Below are 22,534 nucleotides of genomic sequence, written 5' to 3' on the forward strand. Positions count from 1 at the left end.
ATATCAAATCCTTCAGGCAGAAAATAATACTATTTCAACCGCAATTACGTAAAAAATGTTTCACACATTTTGAAACATGTGAAATATTCAGCCACACTACAGAGACTGAATTTCCCGTCAATTTTGCAATCGAAACTTTGAGTGCTTTGAAGATAAATTTTGATACTCGTTTTTCAGATTTTGATGTCATTGCGAATGAAATTAGGCTTTTTCAAAATCCTTTTGATTCTGACATTGAAACCCTGGCACCGGAAGTCCAAATGGAAATTATTGATTTATGGTGCAGTGATATGCTTAAGAACAAATATCAAAATTCATATTTGTTGGAATTTTATAAGAGTCTTCCACTGGAACAATTTGATAATTTTCATACATTTGCTTGTGGGTTGTTTTCTGTTTTTGGTACTACTTACTTGTGTGAGAAAACGTTTTCTAAGATGAAGTACACAAAGAATGTTTACAGATCTCAATTAACCGATGATCATCTTAAATCTCTTTTGATAATTGGTACAAGTAAAATTGATCCACAACTACAAAGTATTGTCGGTGGAAAACTACAATTACATAAATCTCATTAGTGTTTTTGTTTCACTGTGATTAATTTCAATTATTTGTTAGTTATTAATATGCTTAAACTTAGATACTAAAGTTAAGTTTTCTTTTGTCATCATTTCTGTCGTTAAGTTTTACCTTGCAAGTAAATAAAACCGAGTAATTATCATTTTCTGTTTTCTTCTTCAACTTATCACAGCAATAGTAACAACAATTAGGTATTCATTGGCTGTCGCGGGCCGGATTGATGACACTGGCGGGCCGGATTTCGCCCGCGGGCCGTAGTTTGGAGACCCCTGCTCTAGAGACATAAAGTTCAAGATCATCCATATAAAACAAATGGGTGACCTTATGTATCCGGTGACCGGGGGTGCCACAGTTATACCCTCGAGTATTTCTGAGCGCAACGGATAATGGGTATAGTGAGATGCAAAATAGAAGGGGACTGATGGAATTGCCCTGAAATACACCCGTTCTGAAAGTGACCCACCCTGTTTTGACACTGGCTTGACCAGATGTTATGGTGAAGTGAGTTCGCCAAAGTGGTATCAGTTGTTCAATGCATCTCACTATTTTGTCGGGTACCGCAAGGCATCTGAGCAACTGCAAGATGGGCTCATGCGATATTGTATCAAATGCCTTACGGTAATCGATCCAGGTCATAGAGAGGTTACGCTTATATTGTATGGAGTCCTGCGATGAGCAGGTTATCTTTACATCCAGCAACTCCTCTCTTCGACCCTCTCTGTTCATATATCCGTTCGAACACTCGGTAAACTGCGGTGAGTATTCGTGTTTATAAGATACTTGTAAACAACTTATAACACGAGTTCAAGCATGTTATCGGCCTGTAATTCTTAGGAATCGACAAATCTCCGCTTTTGGGAATGAGAACGGTCCGTCCCTCGACAAACCAATCCGAAATCGGCTGCTCTCCGTCCAGCCGTCAACCATCAAAAGAAAACGTAATTCCATTGAAAGTGACTTTGAAATATTGTTTCAGATCCTGTTCAAGCTACATCATCGATGTCAGGAGGTACACTCAAGGAACATAGCAGCCAGAACAAGGGAGATGATTCAAATTCATCGCCTGTCCTACCACACAAACTAAAACCACTAAAGCTGGAGACCAGAAAACACGCCGCGCCGTATGAAACATAGACTTGCATTCATTCATTCTAAATGATACGTTAAAGACGGCACATAGTTTAGTTAACGACTGGGATTCGAAGAAATGTTACACATAATATACCCGATTCCTGTCAGTCATATAAGAATAATTATAATAATAAAAGTGTTATCTTGTGAACCGTGTTTCAGTGCTATACAAGACGTTGGGTTAACACAATTACGTACAATATTTATTTGAAATGTATTGAATGTTCAAAACAAGCACTGTTGGAAAATATCAGAGCTGCAACACTTTTCTCGACGCACGTTTCACCAACCGAGTTGGCGTCCTCAGGGAATGATGTACTCGTACATCAATTCCTTACTGCAAAACTGATCTCAATTTATATCTTACTTATATCACAACTAATGGAAATCTGCGAGGAACAGAATTGCTTCCAGTTCAGTAACTATTTCTACAGACACACCGAGGCACGGCAAAGAAAACCCACTTTCTTCTTTTATAGCTATTCTGTTAGGTCGAAATTTTGAAAAGTTCAACATGAAAATCGCTTTCAAAGCTTCTTGCTCACTATAACAAATGTTATGTTACTCTAAAGACAAGATGTTGGGAAATGAAAAAAGGGGATATATAAAATTATCAGTGACGACTATAACAAAAAATACGTCGGCCAGATTGAGCGAGCTATTGAAACTCGTTTCGAAGAATACGTAGCACATATTCAATTTCGGAAACCAGAAAAATATCGCTCAAAACGCTTTGAAGATGGGCCATAAAATAAATGAGACTTGTCTGAAAAGGTCCCATTTCGAACAGTTCATTGTTTATACTTATATGAATCGCTTTGATGAAATTAGCAGAATCTTTCACGTGAAAATTTCTGCTAATTTCTGCCTCGATGATGTGTGTATAAAGGTGAAAGTGTCTTCTCTTAGATAAAAATAGAGACCAGTTTTAGAACTAACAATTAGTGCAATTCATCTCCTCAAGATGCCAAATTGGTTAGTGAAACGTGCGCCTGGAAGAGTGTTTGGTGTTGAGATGTTTGGGTACAGTGCTTTTATTTTTTACGCCAGAGTTTGCAGTTCTACCTTTCATTTCAGTTTTGGATGTTGTTGTGTAATGGGGATAATTCTCATTACACCCCCCATAAATCCGTCTGCCCTTGGTATAAATAAACGAAAATTGTTAGTTATGTTCTGTACTTACGAAGATATAACCAGGAAACTAATGTTTACAATGATTCCTTCAGTGAATGCGAAGATAGCAAGAAACGTGATATACCACTCATCTCCAAAAAATACTGGCAAATGTCTCCTTGGATGGGCATTACAAAATATAATCAAAGGAACTAGTGCGACTCGCAGTAACGCTGGTATCATCACGTGAATTCCATGTTTTGGCTGAAAAAAAACCATATTTGAAAAACTTGTATGAATGTGTATGAATAATTACTTCGTGAAAAAAGTTAATGTGAAATTTTTCCATTAGATATTGCTTAGATTTCACATTTTGTACTCTTAACTCAATTAAAATCAGTTACCAAGAGATTCAGTGCAATGGTTAACAGAATTGATGACTATGTAAAACATTAATACGAAAAAAGTCACTAACTGCTAATGATTTACTAGTATGGTGGAAAACAAACTTAACTGCAGCTGCATAATGTAATATTAATGATAAATACGAAAAATATTGTTGACAATAAATAACACGGTAAGAATAATATAAGCTCAAATATAAGACGTTTTTAATATCTGTATCCAAATCATCCTCCTAATTATTCTTTATTTCAGAGTACCTTTACAGTAAAGATACAGTCAAAAATGCAAATGTATATATTGAAAAAAAAAAACGAAAGCTCGTTATACAAAGCTAGCCTTAACTTAAGGTGTGAGTACTAGTAAAAATAGTAAGAATAGTTCATCTGCTTATCGAATATTGTTTCATCTATATGTGAAGAACACTTAGTACTTACAGTTTTCACTATTTTCGCAGCCTCTCTGCCAATTAAATTGAAAGCATTGAATGTCAGAAAAGATACTACTGGCCGAAAATATAATTCTGTAATGAATACATTTGTAGATTATTTTTTATGGAAGATAATAGAATGTTTCATAAATTATGAGTAAAGGTATGAGTACTAAAACTATTTAAAAAATTGATGTGTAAAGAATCGGTCGGTCATAATTTGATCAGTTTCAAATCGATCGGTGTAGTGCATGAAAATATATGTGACGGTTTGTGTAGCACGTGTCATATATTCGACTACCATGTCCATCATGGGTAACAAATTGAAGTAACTTTTCTCGACGCGCGTTTCACCAACCTAGTTGGCGTTTTCAGAAGGTGAAGAAAACGTTGTAAGGTGAAATTATCAGTAAAACTCACTAAGAATACTTGTAATAATTATCAACTGCGGTGTATGGTAAATATGTTGTGAACCTGGTTAAGTGCTACAAGTGTATAGATGGTTTCAGGGGAGTAAAGGGCACGCATGAATAAAGAGGCGAGACATTCTCTTCACGACCTGCCCTGCGGTGGGGGCTTTGGAATACCCTAGCCGGGTGAGGTGTTATCCGTAGAGTCCTCCGAAATGAAGGCTGATCCTAAGGTGTGTGTATACATACTGATATGTTGTACGACTCGTGTTCACACAGTAACACTAACGAGACCTTCAAAATACCCGGATTCCTCTTTTCGTAGAAAGCCTTGACACGGTAATGCAGGAGTTCTGTGATTGGAACTCTTAGTCCTGTTAAGAATCCTAGGAGCCTACATGGTGCAGTCAAGAAGTAAATTATGTACCCCCCACGAGCGAAATGTTTTATGAATCTGTCTTGCAAACAGAATTTGCATCAGGAGAGGAAACAAACTCCCCCTCGATCTGTGTTATCATTTTCAAGGTCTGCTGCATTCAACCCCCCAACCCACTACTGTTACCCCCATAATAATTGCCTATATCAATCTGCTCCTGTACATGCAGTCTATTCGTCTGCATCTTGTGTTGTCTATCCTCTTTCACCTCGACATCTGGATGATTAGGCGAGCATTATCAAAAAAGCATCTAAAAGAACCTTCTTGTCCTTGTTAGTATTCACTTCTTTTTCTATGACCTGACATCTGCGTTAAGCCAGAATTTACCTTTACATAAACATGACTTTCATGTCTGATAGGTCCTTCCATTTAAATAATCGGTATTATCAAACATCATTATCAAACTCTGTTTATTCAGATGATATTTTAACATTTAGTGGTAATTCTCTCAAATTGATTTCGTGATCTCGATTGAAATTTGAAGGCTTTACTCATGAAATGTGTATAACTGTAGAAGCCTTCGAAACATGTACTGCTCCCAAACACCAGCAATTCAATAGGTACTCTCCTCGACGCGCGTTTCATCAACCAAGTTGGCGTCCACAGAAAATTAAATAGACAGTCTAGTTCATTTCCTGAGGGCGCCAACTTGGTTGGTAAAATGCTCGTTGAGGAGCATTTTACAGATCCCGTGTTTGGGAGCAGTATTTGTTTTTGATTTATTCTACTCAAGAGGTTCCAGCTCCAACATTTTTAAAGACTAACAAATTTTCCACGTTGGCATATTCTGGGTGAGGTTGTTACTTACTTTCTAAAAGCATTCCGGCCAAATGTTCATATTTGAAAGCGAAGAAAGTGTTTTCCTGTACTACTCATCTTATAAATGGTTTTTGGTAATGTTATCTCAACGACATTATATGATTTTGAGGTTCTAGTGTTTCCTTTCTTTGATAAGAGAGGTCGCTTCGAACGAAGGGAGAAATAGCATAGGTACACCTGAATAGGGGAAAAGGCAAAGGGAAATATACAATTGAAGGAGTTGTGTGATGGAACTGACTGATATTTGATGACAATCCAATATAGAGTATATAAGTAACGATACGTTGTGATATTTTCATTGAACAGCTCCTTCACAGGAGTATTCCATACTAACTAAATTCAGTTTATTGAAAATGGGCAAAATTGACTTTGATTGCAAAACAATATTGTAAGAATATATTTGCCAATAATATCATTACATACTTTCCCAAGTAGTTCCGTGCATGTTTTCAGAGACGACCAGAGCAGTAAATCCTGGAAAAATCATGGCAGTTGATCCCTGTACGAAAAGAAAGGTTGCATAGTACCATTTCGTTCTCAAGAGCCCTGATACAAGTTTTTCTCTGATTCTGTTAGATACATTATTTGCAGTCCAGTTTTCATCCATAATCATTCTTGTCGTATTTACTCGATATATAAAGTATCTTGATTTTTTATTGACCATTGTCATGAACAGCGTGGAGAGAAATATAATGAGCGTTCCGAATCCAAAGTAGTATGTCCCATTACTTTGAGAAGACATTCTGGTGCTGATGAGTATCACTTGAAAAAGAGAAGCGATTACGCCACATATGGAGTGTCCTGAGTGAAGTGCAGGATAGTAGGAAGTAGGAAAATTCTTCAGTAGTTGAAATGCAGATATAATTGCTGTTGCGCTGAAAACTTGGAAAAACATGAATAACATAGTAATAAAAAACTGAGTAACCAAAATAATCTAAAACATAACACATTTTAATGTTTCCTAAGAGGAAGTATAGAGTAAAAAACATGTGATTATGAAAGAGAATGTGGGCGGTCACCTCTCAATTTTTATTAAATAAAGTATTATTCTTTCATTTAAAAATTTTTCTGAAACAGTTTTTCAAATATTCTTTATATACCGCATCAGAGTTGGAAAATAAGCTTTTTATCATTGTTACAAATGTTCACATGCATTTTTTGTTTGACTGGAATGCGTTTCCGTTACAGTTGGGTCATCAATGAAAAACGCGATAAAACACAAACTTTTACAAGTGAATAAGATTAGAGATAGAGAGAGAGGAAGAGAGAGATAGAGAGCTCTTGTTTGGATGATAGCTTGCACTCAGTAAATCAAACAAACGGAGTTGTCTGCAATTTCTCTGATTCTGAGACCAATTAATGGCTTGTTACTATCATAAGAGAGTTCACATGTTGTTTCTTGGGAAGTTTTTACGGTTTCAATTCTTTTCCACCACACAAATAGTTGTTTCGCAACTAATAAATTGTGTCAAATGTGTACATTTCATATTTCCCAGTTAGTAAATTTTATATCGTTGATAAATCAGGAATGACACTAATGTTTAATGGTCTACATATCGGGATATTTGAATTGCCAGATATCAGAGTTGAAAAATGGAACATGAGATATATTTTATAGTTCAATTAATCAAGAGCCAATTAATTTCATGAAATTGAGCCAAAATCGAATAATGGGGTTTTCACTATTAGTGAATTTCGAAAATAAAAGCAATTGTTCTATAAAAGACAAGGTTGTTTGAATCAGTTGCCATATCGTTTCGATTTCATTAGATTGTAACTTATATCGGATGCTCAAATTGTGTATTATTTCATGTGTATTATTTCATCTACTCAACTGTAGATTTTTTTTTCATGTGATATACTCGTATATTGAATTTTTATTATCTCTTCTCTGAGATAGTCGCGAATATTCAGGAGTGCTGAGTTACTACTCACTATTATTTATCACTTATCTCGTTTCTTGTCTATTCCGCAGCAACTTTAGATCGAAAAATACTAGTACTCTCAACTATGGTTGAGTTGAAATGAAAATTTGTTTGGTTCACGTCAGTTAGTATTTCCTAATGATTATGTTGAATTTTTCACTATCTCTCAAGTAAAATTGAGCAACATGTAGTGGTAACAAGCAGAATGTTAAGGAAACAGAAACTAAATGTTACGAATAAATGTCTTATGATGGAATCAGTCGATATACTTGACGAAAATGCGTAACGTATTCAAGTAACACTTTATTGTAATATTTCCATTGGGCTGTTTACAAAACCGCAACACGTATTTCGCGTATATGAATACCCCGAAACACGTGCTAAGGTTTTGTAAACTGTCCGATGAAAATTTCAAAATGAAATGTTATTTGAAATAAAAAAGTTATTGGGACGGGCTTAAATATACACAAAAAACGCATGTTAGATAATTATTGAAAATATTGTATAATCAAATTCACAATGAATTTTCATTTACAGTTTGACCCATTTTTAATGGGAACACCCCCCTAAAATTTGAAGTTGTAAATCGATTTTAATATTTTTTTTTAAATGTCAAGTACTAATAGGTCTATCTTGGGACAAAATTTGAAATGTTTATTGAAGTTTCAGGGCGTACTACGATATTTTTTCTTAGTCGAAAATCGTGTTTTTTTATTAGCGATTTTTTTATTGAAAAAAATCACTACGCCACTGGATTCAGAGTGCCTCTAAATAGGTGTGACCGAAATTTCATGAAGAAATATTCATTATTAACAAAGTTATGACAACTCAAAAATTCGAAAACTCATACAGCTAACAGTCACAATATATCTTTTTTTTATGATTTCAACAATAAAGTGCCGCCAGATGAAAAAAAAAACAAATAGTGTAAATATTTTTAATGAAAATAACAGAATTACATTCACACAATTCAACCAACAATGAAGCAAAAAGTTTTAATAAACGTAACTAATAACTAATTATTGAAATGTTTCGATTCAGTGCAACAATTAATTCTAACTCATATTCTAGTAGCCTCTACTAATCCACCACGTATTTTGATACATGTGTCGTAGCGCTTACGAATGTTTCTGATTACGTTCCTTAGTTCTTGAGGGCTAATATCTGCACATACCTGTCGAATTCTTGCACAAAGTTCATTTCTATCTCTTGAGCGGTTTTTGTGAACCTTTTGTGTGAGAAGTCCCCAGAGAAAAATGTCCAAAACTGTGAGGTCTGGAGATCTGGGTGGCCACTCTATAAACGGACTACCACGGCTTATCCATCGGTTTGGAAAATGTTCGTTAAGCCATTGCCTCACAGCTCTGGCATAATGAACCGAACACCCATCTAACTGGACGATTAAATTTGATCGTTCATTGATTGGCAGCTCGTGAATAGCATCCCAAAACTCTGTGTTTAAAAATTCTAGAAACCTCTGAGCATTAATGTTTTCCTCAAAAAAGGAAGGACCAATAATTCGTTCGTTCAATATCCCACACCAGACGTTGATTTTCTGGGAATACTGGCTTTTACAGTTTATTACCCAGTTAGGAATATCCGCTGCCCAATAGCGACAATTCTGTGATGACACTACTCCATTTGTAGTGAAAGTGACTTCGTCGGTATATAAAATATTTTTTAGGAAATTTCTATTGTTCAAATATTCCCCTTGGGCCCATAAACAATATTCTAGGAGTCTTGTTTCGTCGCCTTCTTGAAGTGTGTGTAAAAACTTTGGCTTGAAAGGTTTAATATTCTTCGCCTTGAGACATCTCCGAATAGTTTCTCGTGGAATATTTAAATCTAAAGTGGCATTCCTTATACTGGCATTAGGATTATTTCCGAAATAATCTGAAATGATTTGATCATTCCTGTCATTCCTGTTTCGTCTTTGTACAGGATTACTTTTTAACATCATTTTTGATACTGCACCAGTTTTATTGAATATTTTATTCATTTTATTTACCGTACCGCAGCTAATACGAGGACGATCTGGATGTCTCTCATTAAATACTCTACAAACCTCTCTAGCACTTCTAACGTCATCTCCCGAAAGGCGTACAATTTCAATTTTCTCTCTTACGCTCAATCTTGCAGCCTTGACACAAAATAATTCGAAGAACTGTAAGGTGAATATTGTTGACAATAGTACACTTAAATCTTTCACAGGTGTCAAACTGTAATATCATTTCCATGGCAACTAAGGTTTAAATTGAAATATTAGGTCTTAGTTTTAGTTAATTTGCGTGAAAACTTGAATGTAATTCCTTTATTTTCATTAAACATATTTACGCTATTTGTTTTTTTTTCATCTGGCGGCACTTTATTGTTGAAATAAAAAAAAATTTCATGGCTATATCTGTTGATATAGGGTGTTTTTTGTGACTGTTAGCTGTGCGAGTTTTCTAATTTTTGAGTTGTTATAACTTTGTTAATAATGAATATTTTTCCATCAAATTTTGGTCACACCTGTTAAGAGGCACTGTGAATCCAGTGGCGCAGTGATTTTTTTCAATAAAAAAATCGCTAATAAAAAATCCCGATTTTCGACTAAGAAAAAATATCGTAGTATGCCCTGAAACTTTAATAAACATTTCAAATTTTGTCCCAAGGTAGACATTTTAGTACTTGACATTTCAAAAAAAAATTATTGAAATCGGTTTAGAACTTCAAATTTTAGGGGGTTGTTTCCATTAAAAATGGGTCACACTGTATAACAGATTGATTCAAAGTTCTGAATTTGGTCTTTGGTGTAGTTGTGGCATAGAAGGCATGTAGAAAGTATTCAAAATCATAGAACACTAAACTTAGATTTATTAACAGAACAAATAGTATATTTATTTTGATATTATCTTTTGTTCAATACCTACTGTATATGGGGTGACTGAAAAGTAATGATTACTTTTGTCTTCAAATTGGCGTGATTTCAGACATGATAAAAGGTAAAAGTGGAACCCCTGGCGTAGAATTAATGCAAAAAAATACTTTTCTCAATTACCAGAAATGCGCGTTTCACTAACCAAGTTGCCGTCTTCAGGAGATGAAGAAAACGTTCTGTACGTTTCTGGTGATTAAGGTGATTAATTTTGGTAAATTCGGACCGTGAATCACAAAAAAGGATTGAAGAGTTTTTTCCGACAAATACGCAATCACTTATATTATTAAAAAATTGCCAACTGCTAATTGATAATTTTGGGGGTAAAGATTTGATTATGTTATTTACGTTAGTTTGTTTGTTTGTTTAATCATACATTTCTGCAACACAGACATATTTTTCTCATTTTTTTAATAACTTTGAGTTGAAAAACAGCCCTGGTCAGCAGCAGTTAAACTAACCCCTGTGAAGTAACTTCCATAAATATCTGTCAACTATAATTCAATGTCCAACATGCTATCAGTCCGGGAAATCGTTGTTTTTTCGGGGGCATTTTTCAGAACCTTCTGTGTAGGTACCTTGGGAGAGATTAATGTTTCGAGATTTATTTGGAAATATTTATTTTCTTGAATGTGTGTATCTCTCCTCGATATAGTCTTCAGAATTATTTTTATCTGTAAGAGTATTTGAAAGAAGTTGAGTATAGCAATTTTATATTTTCCCTTGATTATTCGATTTGTACGTGAAATGCATGAATAGGTCAAGTTACTTACTAACTGCACTCCGTGGTTAGTATTACACAGTAACTTTTATTACATGTCAGCAGGTTCTCTATTGAGTCATCTTTATTCATTTTCAAAATTGTGTAAGGGTAAATACTCAAAAATAGAAAGAGCAACGTCAGGCTTATTCTGATTTCTGTGAGGCAATTTCGAGTATAAAGTCGGGAGCATAATTTTGAGACAATTTAATGCTCACCTTCTTTTTTTCAAGTTTAAATTATGCAGGCTAGATTGATTTACTAAAAATACAAGTTAGTTGAACATTCAACAACTTCAAAACAGAATTAAAAGCAATAGCTTTATAGTGGAATAATAGAACTGAGATCCAGTTCATAATAAAAATGAACTTATGAGGATCAATTGGTAGGATGAGTTAACAGGCGATTTCTCAGAACTGGTGTTCAATATAGCATTGGAGAGGGTAGTGATAAAGATTGGCGTGAAGTTATCCACAGATTTCTGGCCACACATGCCGACGTAGAGGAAAATAAAAATCTGTGGTTGGGATACAAAATTATTAGCACCCGTACTAATATCTGTGGCTGGAAATACCTATTCACTATAGGTTGAACGTGAAATTATTAAGACTATTTGGTGTTCAACATTTTTATAGTCTTGAGTAGATTGAGGCGTTGATAATCCTTTTCTCATCAACAATACAAATTCAGTGAAAAATAAAATTGAAAATATTAGACTTACTTTCCAATATCCTATATAGAAATGATATCCGATGATGTGCGTCAATCAAAATCACACAACTTCCATAGTTTCTTGAGAAGATCAACTTGGTGACAACAGTTTTCTTGTCATCTAAACAGATTTCGAAAAAGAAATTGTTGAAACAATCAGACTCATTTTTTGAGATTCCTTGTATTCATGAAAACCACACAACTCTTATAGAATCTTGAATAGATCAACACAGTGAAAACCGTTATCTTGTTACCCATACAGATTTCGAAAATAAAATTGTTGAAACGATCAGACCAACTTTTTAAACCCCTTGTAGAATTGAAACCAGATAATGTGCGTGCATAAAAATCGCATGAGTCTTATGGAATCTTAGGTAGATTGACGTAGTGATAACAATTTTCTTGTCACCCGAACAGATTTCGAAAACAAAAATGTTGAAACAATCAGACTCATTTTTTGAGATTCCTTGTAGAATTGGAACCAGAAGATGTGCGTTCATGAAAATTACACAACGTACGATCGGATCACTGGAGCAAAACTATACTCAGTAAACAAATTGAAGGCAGAGTATTAATAAAAATATATGGAGAATCAAATATTGGTCAGTTCCATTCAATTTTTGACAGATATCAATATAACTGGAGGAGAATCATTCACATATAAACGTACGTAATTTACATACATAAAAGTAGCCTCATTTCATTAACCATTTTTCAATAGAAAAATGTCTGTATTTCTTGAAAGGAAATCACTTATTCCAAATATGATATGAAATAATAGAACTTCAATTAAAAAAATAGTTTGGTGTTCCACGACTTTGCAAAACATCCTGTATTATTTCAAAATTTTTCAAGTAGGTGAAGCCATTATTCTTGTGAGGAAACGACCAAATGACGAAATTCAGAACTTTGAGTCACTCTGTGACAACTTGTTTTTGTTAACATTAGGGATAATACTTACAGTTCATTAAAGTAGTTATGATGATTGACACAGCAAAAAATAGCTCAGTTTCTGTGGAGAAATAAAAAAGCTTAGAAACATCATCTGTCTCTCTAAATACGACAGGTGGTTAACGAATAAACCTAACCTAACTATATTTGAATTATATGTCGTAAAATCATTCAACTATTCCGCCGTACCTGAAAACACTAGATGATTGAATTATAAATGTTCAACTATCTTTTTAAAGTCCCTAATTGAAAGTACGATTCCCAGTTTCACGGCAGAGCAACAAATTCTTTCAAAGTTCTTTTGTCCAATTTAGTAGTTATTGAGTTTTTTATATAATAAATTAGGTTAGATAGTGTGGTCAACAGGAACTGAACAGGCCTTTTTTTAATGTACAATTTATATTATCCATATGATTAGTTTTTGAGTACATTACTTCGTTCGTCATTTCTATAGTAGTTCACTTGTTATATTGAAACTTCGGCCTTCGGTCTTGAAACAAGCATTCTCTCTGAGAATCATAAGTGACTAAACGATCTGACAAAGTAATGCAAACCAGTCTGGGCAGTTAGTAAGAGAAAGTAAGAGAAAGAGCTAGTGGAGAACAAAAAGAGAGTCGTCGTTTGCAGGAGCTGATGTTAGCCTTAACTGACATGTGGTGAGATAGATGTGGATTAATATTGTAAAATTCGAAATTGGAAAGTATCAGTCAATCGGAAAGTGAGCACATGGTTTGACAAAATAAAATCCTTGGTATGACAGTACAGATAATTTTAGTTTTCGTCGTTTTCTTTTCCCGTTTTTTCTAAGATAATATGTTAATATCCTAAGTGCCTACGCCCTAGTACGTGTCTAACTTTAGTAATGAGGAATTCTAAAAACTAAATTCGAATGAAGATTTTCCGATTCCAACCTCGACAGTCTGGCAAAAACGTTTAATCGAATTTAGATTCATTATCTTTACATCGGTTGTAAGTTTAAGTTCTAGTACGTTTCACTTGTTGCTACCACCTTCCTATTCATTCAATCTAAAGAAACCGCTTTTTCCACCTTAGAACAAAAACACAGTCTCTCTAAGCGCGTTTCGTCGAAATGACGTACATAAAATAAATAAATGATTTTTTTTCAAGAAGGTGAAAATATAAGGTCAAAGAGAAATATCCAAAGCTATAGAAGGACAAAACTATCACGTCTACACCTGAAAAATAAAATTAAGTGATATTCGTTGCGCTAACTTTCTTGGAGAAAAAGTAAAAGATAAAGTGAAAGTTTGGACTATGAACTAGCCATTATAATTTTCAGTTGAACAAAGTTTACGAGTCAAAGTCAAATCAAATCTGAAATAATAATAAAAGGAGGAATCATGAAATATAACCCTTATTTTGGAATCCAGTAACTCAATAATGTAAATTTAAATAAACTCTATTTCAAGTACTCACTTCCAGATGTGTCCACTCGAGTTAAAACTGTGCTAATGCCAAACAGAATGAAGATAACACTGAGAGCAAATATGATCCTTTTCTCAGCGGGTGGAAACCGATTTGAAAAATAAGTGACTACCAGGATGGACACAAGCATCGAACCTCTAGCAACTATACTGAAACTTGAAGCGAAATTGGTTTGAAGTGGTGTTGTTTCATTAAGTGTCAATAAATAGTTTTCAGAAGTGGCCCAAAGTTGTTCACGTACATATTTGTTTGTCACGGATATTTGATGTGAAGATCCGTGAGGGAAATCTGTTGGCCTTAAGGGAAATGATCTATGTCTCGGTCCAGATGATTCGAATTTGAACATCCAATACTGAAAATTATTATAATAATTAATCACTAACTTTTATTCAATCTTATATCATTTCTACAATAAAATTGGTACAACATTCCTGAACATGTTTATGCGGCCCGCCAAGCAATTCTAAAATTGAATTTATTTTATCGACTTCCTCCCATTAATATATTGCTAAAAAATTAATTATAATAAAATGGTAGTAAATACTAAACCGACATAATTTTTTGTAACGGGTTACTCACTTGTCGGCCACTTGTTCAATTAAACATGCAATACGAACGCGTCGCGTCTGCACGATTATTTGTGAGAGGATACACACTTGTGCGTGTTTGTGTTTGCTTTTGTCACACAGTCAGTCAGACTTGTGAACTGTTAACAATTTGTTAGCAATTTAACAATTCTTGTGTTTCGTGAAAGGCGTGTCTGTAATATTATTCTCAAAAAGGCAATATTTGAGTTTTTTACTCACACAAGTGGTTATATTTTCACGTGGTATTGACACCAAATTTACTATTACGAAAGAATTGTGTTCACTGATTCCAATGCAAGGGACTACAATCGGCAAAGACCTGTCCGATGAACTAAAGTTTGTGTTGTACAATTTTTCAATTTTATTAGAAAATATTATTGGTGTATCGACAGATGTAGCCCGACAATGGGGGTAGGAGTATCGGAAAGGCTATTTCAAGGAAGGTCCCTAGAAGGGAAACATTCGTTAACCACTGCATAATTCATCAGGAAAATTTGTGTACAAAAAGATTCAGTTTGCCAAATGACACAGTACCAATAATTAGGTAAGCTAATCGATCTTATAAAGTCACGCACGTTAAATCACCGTGAATTCGGAGAATTCCTGAAAGATTTAGAAACTGAATATGTCGATGTGTATGTCGATATCATAATATATATATATATATATATATATATATATATATATATATATATATATATATATATATATATATATATATATATATATATATATATATATATTATATATATAATATATGGCGAACGATATGGCGAGTGGAACGGACGTGTCTAGAGAGCTCTATTTGAATTCAAATAACAAATGTGTAAAGTGCAATAGAAAAGTGGCCAAAGGGGTCAATTGTGTAATTTGTTCCATCACATTACACCTCAAATGTGCTAACATTGACGAAAATTCACCTCCTTCGGAGTTTAAGTGCGAACAGTGCGATACACCAGACTCTGATTTCCATGATGCCATGGATGACGCAGCAGGTAAGCTGGACCCAAGGATATTCAAATATATCATAAAACAAAAGGATGATATGATAAATGAACTGAGAAACAAAATTTCAGTTTTAAACAACCATATCGAACTATTAAAAAAACTCACTAATCTAGACATACATCCAGTTGATAAGGTTTCTTTATTGAGTAAAAACGATAATGGAATGCCCACAAGAAAAAAACTTGAGTTGTCTGGTGGGCCACAGCCAGAGTCTAGTAAAGAAATTCCAACAAAAACTGAGAATTCCCGAGGTGAATCCTCAAAGGAAAAACAATTAAAAACAAAGCCGCAATTATCAGCCGAGTTACTGAGGATTGAAAGTGAGCGGAAAATTAATGAAATCGTGAATTTATCCAAAGACACTGATACGAAAAATGTGAGTGATGAACGAGGATGGAAAATGGTGGAGAATAGAAACAAACGCAGAAAAAAAACAAATTATATACGGGAAAAACACGGAGCTCACGGTAAAAGGTGCTCCAAAGTTTACAGCACTGCACGTCAGTAGAGTGGATAAGGAGACCACATTGGTCGAACTGACTACTCTGTTGAAAAATCACTTTCCAGAGGTAGAATGCGAGTCAATTGTACCGAAGTTTCCAGGTCACTACTCTTCCTTCAAGGTGAATATTCATCATACCAACTATGATCTTGCAATGAATCCTAATATATGGCCAGCAGGAGCATGCATCAGCAAGTTTTTTTACCCAAAGCACGGGATGCAGGCAGTAAAGTAGTGATGTCTCCTCTGTCACGTGAAAATTGCATAAACACCGAAATGTGTATACTACATCTGAATATTCAATGTTTGTCTAATAAGATGGATGCGGTTTCACATTTTTTGAGCGAAAATGAGTTTTCTATTGTCTGCTTGAGTGAACACTGGCTCCAGGAAAATACCCTTTCCACTATAAGATTTGACCAATTTAATCTAGCAATCTATTAACTGAACTTAACATCGTTTTAATAACTCTACACAGATCTTGTGCCCGTGGAGATGTTCATTTGTTCATGAGTAAACTTGAAGAGTTATTATCGGATCTATCAGACATATATAATCAAGTAATCGTTTCGGGCGATTTCAATATACACTTTGAAATCGATAACAGTATTTCGAGAGAAATTAGAAACCTTGCAACTTCTTTTGGGCAGGAAATAACTTTAAAAGAGTACACCAGAATTGATCCGAGAACCGATACCACTTCTTGCATTGACAACATTCTTACAAATCTCGACTCTTCATTGTACGATGTTGGGATATTAGAGACATGTTTATCTGATCATCGAGGTCAATATATTAAAATTATTGCACCTTCCAATGTTAGTCCTGAAAAAATTTTATTTCGTCAAGTTACAACTCGTAACTTATCCAAATTCAAAGAATCAATCGAAAACTTGGATATGAATATATTTCATACTTGTACTGACGTCGACATCTTATCGCAATATTTAAATAGTTCCTTACAATATCCAGTTACAAAAAATTTTCCAATAAGGAAGACAGCCAACAATAACTGCAAATCACCATTGAATTTTTTCAATCAGGAACTGAAAGAAATCCGAAACACATTGAATGCATTGAAAGTAATAAGTGATTCTAGTAATTCGACACAGGATAAAGAGATCTTCAAAGAATTCAAGAAATACTATAATTGCTCGCTTGAAGAAGCAAAACGTCTGAAATATGACACCTACATTCTTAATTCGAATAATAGGGCCAGGGATACATGGAAAATTATTAACCAAGAAAGAGGAAAAAAAAGTTCAAATACCCACCCATCACCTAATTTAAACGCAGAAGAGTTTGTTAATTACTTCTCTACTATTGCCAAAATATTAGTTGATCAACTGCCACAAACAACTCACTCAGCAAGAAACTATCTAAAATCAATACCTGCTAATACAAATTCATTCTTCTTAGCTCCAACCACACGCAACGAGGTCATAGAGGTAATAAATGACATGAAAAAATCGAATTGTTTCGATATTTATGAGCTGAATAGTGTGATGTTGAAAGAAATAGTGTATATTATCTCTGAACCCATTGCTATACTGTGCAATTTGTGTTTCAGTCAAGGATTTTTTCCTGATATTTTCAAAAAAACGAAACTTATTCCAATTTTCAAAAAAGGTGACATTGACATGTTGGAAAATTATCGTCCAATATCGATTATTCCCATTATTGGCAAGGTGATTGAAATCATAGCTAAGAAAAGATGAACAGACTACTTTGAAAAATTCAAATACTTGAATGAACATCAATATGGATTCAGGAAAAACCGCTCAACTATACATGCTGTGTCGAGATTGGTGAATGATTTTGTGGATGCTTTTGAAAAAAGGAAATTCACGGCATCTACCTTTTGTGACTTGAGCAAGGCATTTGATTGCATATCACATCAAGTTTTACTTGACAAACTTGAATACTATGGTGTAAGAGGAGTCACAAACACGTTTTTCAAATCTTACCTCACAGGGCGTAGTCAAACAGTTCATCTGAACTCTGTACCCTCTTCATTTCGGGATATCACTTGTGGTGTACCTCAAGGATCGGTTCTAGGACCACTTCTGTTCATTATTTATATCAATGATATATTTGATCACCTTAAGTTTGTGAAGGGGCTTTTATATGCAGATGATGCTACATTTTATTTCTCGGACTCGAATCTTGTCAATTTGAAACAGAAGGATGAAACCTTGATTGAAAAGATCGATGAATGGTTAATACCGAATGGTCTGACACAAAACCAATCAAAAACACAGAAATTGATTTTTTCTTCCAATTTTTCATCTAACAGTAATCAGTCTGTGAAGCTATTAGGTATTACTTTAGACCAGTCACTAAAATGGTCCCATCATATTGATATTCTTTCGAAGAAGCTGGCTTGTCAACTCTTTCTCATGAGAAGACTGAAAAGATCTGTCAGCACAGATATACTCATGATTTCCTACTTTTCTCTTGTCCATAGCCACCTGACTTATGGAATTTTACTTTGGGGCAACTCTATCCATACTTCCAGGATTTTTGTGATGCAGAAACGTGCGGTCAGAATCATTGTAGGATTGGGTCCTAGAGATTCATGCAAATCTCATTTTATAAGATTAGGAATTATGACAGTTCCCTCTATATTTATATTTCAATGTTTATTAGAGATCCATAAAAATTGCCACACTTTTTCCACAAATAGTTCAAACCATAATTATAACACTAGGCATGGCGATTCTCTATTGAATAGGAGGTTTAGACTAGGAATATCAAAAAAAAATTCGCTCGATTTGGATATATATAATAAACTACCAGCGGAAATTAAGAAACTAGGACCAGCAAACTTTAAAGCGACAATAAAAAATTTAATAATACAAAACTGTTTTTATTCGATTGACGAATATAGTACGCCAACTACTGAACTTTTGAAATGACTTGTATATTTTTTAAGTATTAGTTTTAGTTGTTTTACGACAGTGTATGTTTCTATATACATGTATATATGTGTGTATATGTGTATGTATATGTGTATATATGTGTGTGTGGGTATATTTATATGAATTTTTCAAGAACACGAGTGTGAATATGTTCCTATTTGACTTGCTACAAATATTTCATGTATATAACGTAGCCAATAAATATCTATCTATCTATCTATCTATCTATCTATCTATCTATCTATCTATCTATCTATCTATCTATCTATCTATATATATATATATATATATATATATATATATATATATATATATATATTGTATTTATTTATACACACAGTAAGACGCTGTAGCTAACCCCCCTCTATATTAACTGTTGAACGAGGCAAGATATCAAAGTCGGACAGAATTTGTATGAAAGGGAAACATTTTCAGTACTTTGTGATAAAAAAGTCAATGATCCAAAAGTCAGTAAAGGTCAACGACCTTTACTGTGTTGAATTTCGATAACCGGTTGCTGGTGTACATATTGGACACTTGAAAAAATTATAATTCGTAACTTTGCTACCTACCAAAAGAGGATTAAAACAGCTTCAAAGTTAGTTATCACAGGTTACACACAATGTTTGTAATGTAAGTATAAGGAAATGAAATTATTCACAAAAATGAATCGTATTAAAATAAAATCGAACAAAAGTATTAACAAAAAACTCATTTCTGTTTTTAATTCAATTTAGGATGTGTTTCTGTGATCGACTATGTACATGAGAATCTACACCGTGTTATCCTAGTAACAATGAGTATTCGTTTCCTTCCATTTCATTTAAGTTTTCAAAAATAGTTCGCGCCAGATATTCAAAGGAAAAACAGAAGCAATACGAAACAGGCCGTTATTTTTAAGAGGCAGAGAGGGTGTTCGGCAAGACTTTCTGATAATCCAAACTGCTGAAAGTATCTCAGGGAATTGGTTGAAATTCTTCAAACACTGGAAGTGTGGCTGGAGCTAGACAAGCTGGAAGAAAATCTATCTCGGACAAGAAACAGATAGAAATCGTTGCGTCAGTAGTGAAAAACCCCTTGCAGTCCACGACAATAGTTGCTCGTGAGAATGATGTCTCAACAACTACCGTCAAGAAATACCTTAGAAGACATAACTGAATATATAACATGAATTAAATGAAGTAAACCCTGACAGAAGAATGCAATTTTGTGAGTTAATGTCAGAACGTTTGATTGCAAATCAAAACTGCATTAAAAGTATTTGTTTCGTAAAATTGTTAACTGAAAATCCTACAATAAAGTGTTTTTAGATCACATTTTTTAGAAATGAGTTCGAAAATGTTTTATTATTAGGAGGTTCAAGAAAAACCTTTTGATTATTTGCTCGAATGATTTTTTATGTATAAGATGAATAATAACCAACTTAAAATGAAATTCAAACGTCTTTAATTTCGGAATCGGTTATCGAGATTCATAAAAGTAAAGGTATTTATACTTGTATAGAAAACTGATATACCTTCCATAAGAAATATCACAAGACCACCCTTTCCATTCGACAAATAAATACGCCCCCCCAGTGATGTCACACTATTGGCTTTTTTTATCAAAAAGGAATGAAGCGGTTCCTTTTTAACAAACATTTTTTTCGACTTTTTCTCCGTTCGTTATATATCAAAACACGTGTGATGGTTTTTGTAAAATCCTTGAAGTGAAAATCGTAAAGCAAATTGTATCACTTATTGATAGACACTAAATCCTACAGATATCTGTACATCCACTAAAATGAAGTAGAACAACAAACAAAATAGAACGTAAGGCCGTGCTGAAATTTTAGTAGGTCATTTGATACCTCTTGAACATGTATGATTTTCATAGTCCTTATGTAGAAATGGGATCAGTTGTAGATGACGCACGTGAGAATCTTGTTGAAATATGCAATCTGGTCCCCTAATCTCAAGGTCAAGTTCACGTTCAAAGTCATGTTTCATACACATAGCTGAAGAACGTCATTCATTAGCAAACCTCAGACGCCTTTGAAGGTCAAACCTCAGACGTATTTCAAGGTCAAAAATTAGGTCACGTATCTGGGATAGACTCTAATTGCAAGGGCAGCTGTACAAGGTCATATGACACTGCACATAGATTGAGGTTGTGTGGCATCAATCAAGGTTAATGTTAGTAATGACGTCATGGTGGTGAGTGGAGGATGAAAGAAGAATAAAAACTAGCAAAAATATTCACTTCTGATGCACTGTTTGGAACCTTTGGTGTAGTAATGAGTATTACTGGAAATTTTCTCAACACCAAACCGTTATTTCACCACCTCGACACGTGTTTCCATCACCAAGTGATCATCTTCATGAGGAAGATCAAACTAATCCTACTTACAAAGCTATCCTTATTTATACCATAGATCTAGGTACCTGTGTCTCAAGTATCTTAAATTAATTTCACAATATTGCCTTATCTACTAGTCTTGAATTAATTTTACAATGTGTCCTTTGTTACGATTAGTTGTGAATAGTTGAACGCTAATTATTAAATTAGGACAACTCCTTTTGTGAAACACCCGATATATAGTTCCAGCCGACTCGGTAAGTTTTTTTTTAAGGTTACTTTTTTTTGTCCGTCCGCTCTGGGGCACTCGTAAGTGAAACTGAATGATAACGTTCGGAAGACTTGATTTCAGGCAAATTATGGTTTTCGTATATAAAATTACGTCTTTTGACGGATATAGACCTGCCGTGCCTTGTTGTGATATTGTGATTGGGTAATTCTGCTGTGGAGCGATCTTGCAATATCCTTATTATCTATTGGGATGAATTTTATGGAATGAATTATTTCTTCCGGACCGTTTAAAAACATATCCGGCAATGTTACGCTAGTTGCACACACACCGATTTTGGACGGCCGACTTTGTACCGGTCGTCCAAATTCCAATAGTGCACCACATGAGGGAACAGGACCTTGCACACATGCCTACCGGTAATCGGCGTCGATCACCGGTAAGCATGTGTGCAAGGTCCCATTGCACACATGCTACCTTGGGTAGATTTTGTGAAGATTCAATATAAAAAGAGTCGAATCGATAGTCTTTTCAATTCAGTGGATAATGATCCAAGGCCCTACCTGGAGGTTTCTATTTTCAATAATAGTTTCGTAGGTCTTTTAGATTCAGGCGCTACACAAACTGTTATCGGTAGGTCTGGTTGGTGTAAATTACAAAGTTATAAGTTGAAATTAGAGAAATGTAATCAAGTAGTTGAGGTAGTAAACGGATTAAATTGCGATGTACTGGGCATTGTAACTATTCCGACAGTATTAGAAGGAAAATGGAGAGTATTGAGCTGTCTTGTGATTTTAGATGTTAATACCGAAATAATTTTAGGTGTTGATTTTTGGCGTGACATGAACATAGTAACTGATTTGAGAGATTTTGTTTTGGAATTTAAAGAACCATGTACAGCGGTCGATGCGTTAGAAGGT

General features: G+C 34.4%; 2 protein-coding genes across 7 annotated transcripts in view; one reads left to right on the forward strand and one right to left on the reverse strand.

Annotated features, from left to right (window-relative positions):
* Nucleotides 1-1,851, forward strand: part of LOC141480477 (uncharacterized) — a 37,219-nt gene extending 35,368 nt beyond the window's left edge. For both annotated transcript variants that reach the window (XM_074170488.1, XM_074170490.1), the window contains one exon: nucleotides 1,556-1,851. In XM_074170488.1, coding sequence (XP_074026589.1) covers nucleotides 1,556-1,663 — 108 coding nt within the window. In that variant the 3' untranslated portion in view covers nucleotides 1,664-1,851. The remainder of the gene's footprint in view (nucleotides 1-1,555) is intronic.
* Nucleotides 1-22,534, reverse strand: part of LOC111504576 (equilibrative nucleoside transporter 1) — a 72,905-nt gene that overhangs the window by 11,759 nt on the left and 38,612 nt on the right. For 4 of the 5 annotated variants that reach the window (XM_074170482.1, XM_074170486.1, XM_074170483.1 and 1 more), the window contains 5 exons: nucleotides 14,022-14,382; nucleotides 12,595-12,645; nucleotides 5,744-6,202; nucleotides 3,663-3,748; nucleotides 2,894-3,087 (listed from right to left, as the gene is read on the reverse strand). In XM_074170482.1, coding sequence (XP_074026583.1) covers nucleotides 2,894-3,087; nucleotides 3,663-3,748; nucleotides 5,744-6,202; nucleotides 12,595-12,645; nucleotides 14,022-14,382 — 1,151 coding nt within the window. The remainder of the gene's footprint in view (nucleotides 1-2,893; nucleotides 3,088-3,662; nucleotides 3,749-5,743; nucleotides 6,203-12,594; nucleotides 12,646-14,021; nucleotides 14,383-22,534) is intronic. The other variant, XM_074170485.1, reaches the window with a different exon arrangement.

Source organism: Leptinotarsa decemlineata, unplaced genomic scaffold, assembly GCF_025532065.1.
Source record: "Leptinotarsa decemlineata unplaced genomic scaffold, Ldec_3_MD MMD2_P_RNA_scaffold_9, whole genome shotgun sequence".
NCBI classification, from domain to species: domain Eukaryota; kingdom Metazoa; phylum Arthropoda; class Insecta; order Coleoptera; family Chrysomelidae; genus Leptinotarsa; species Leptinotarsa decemlineata.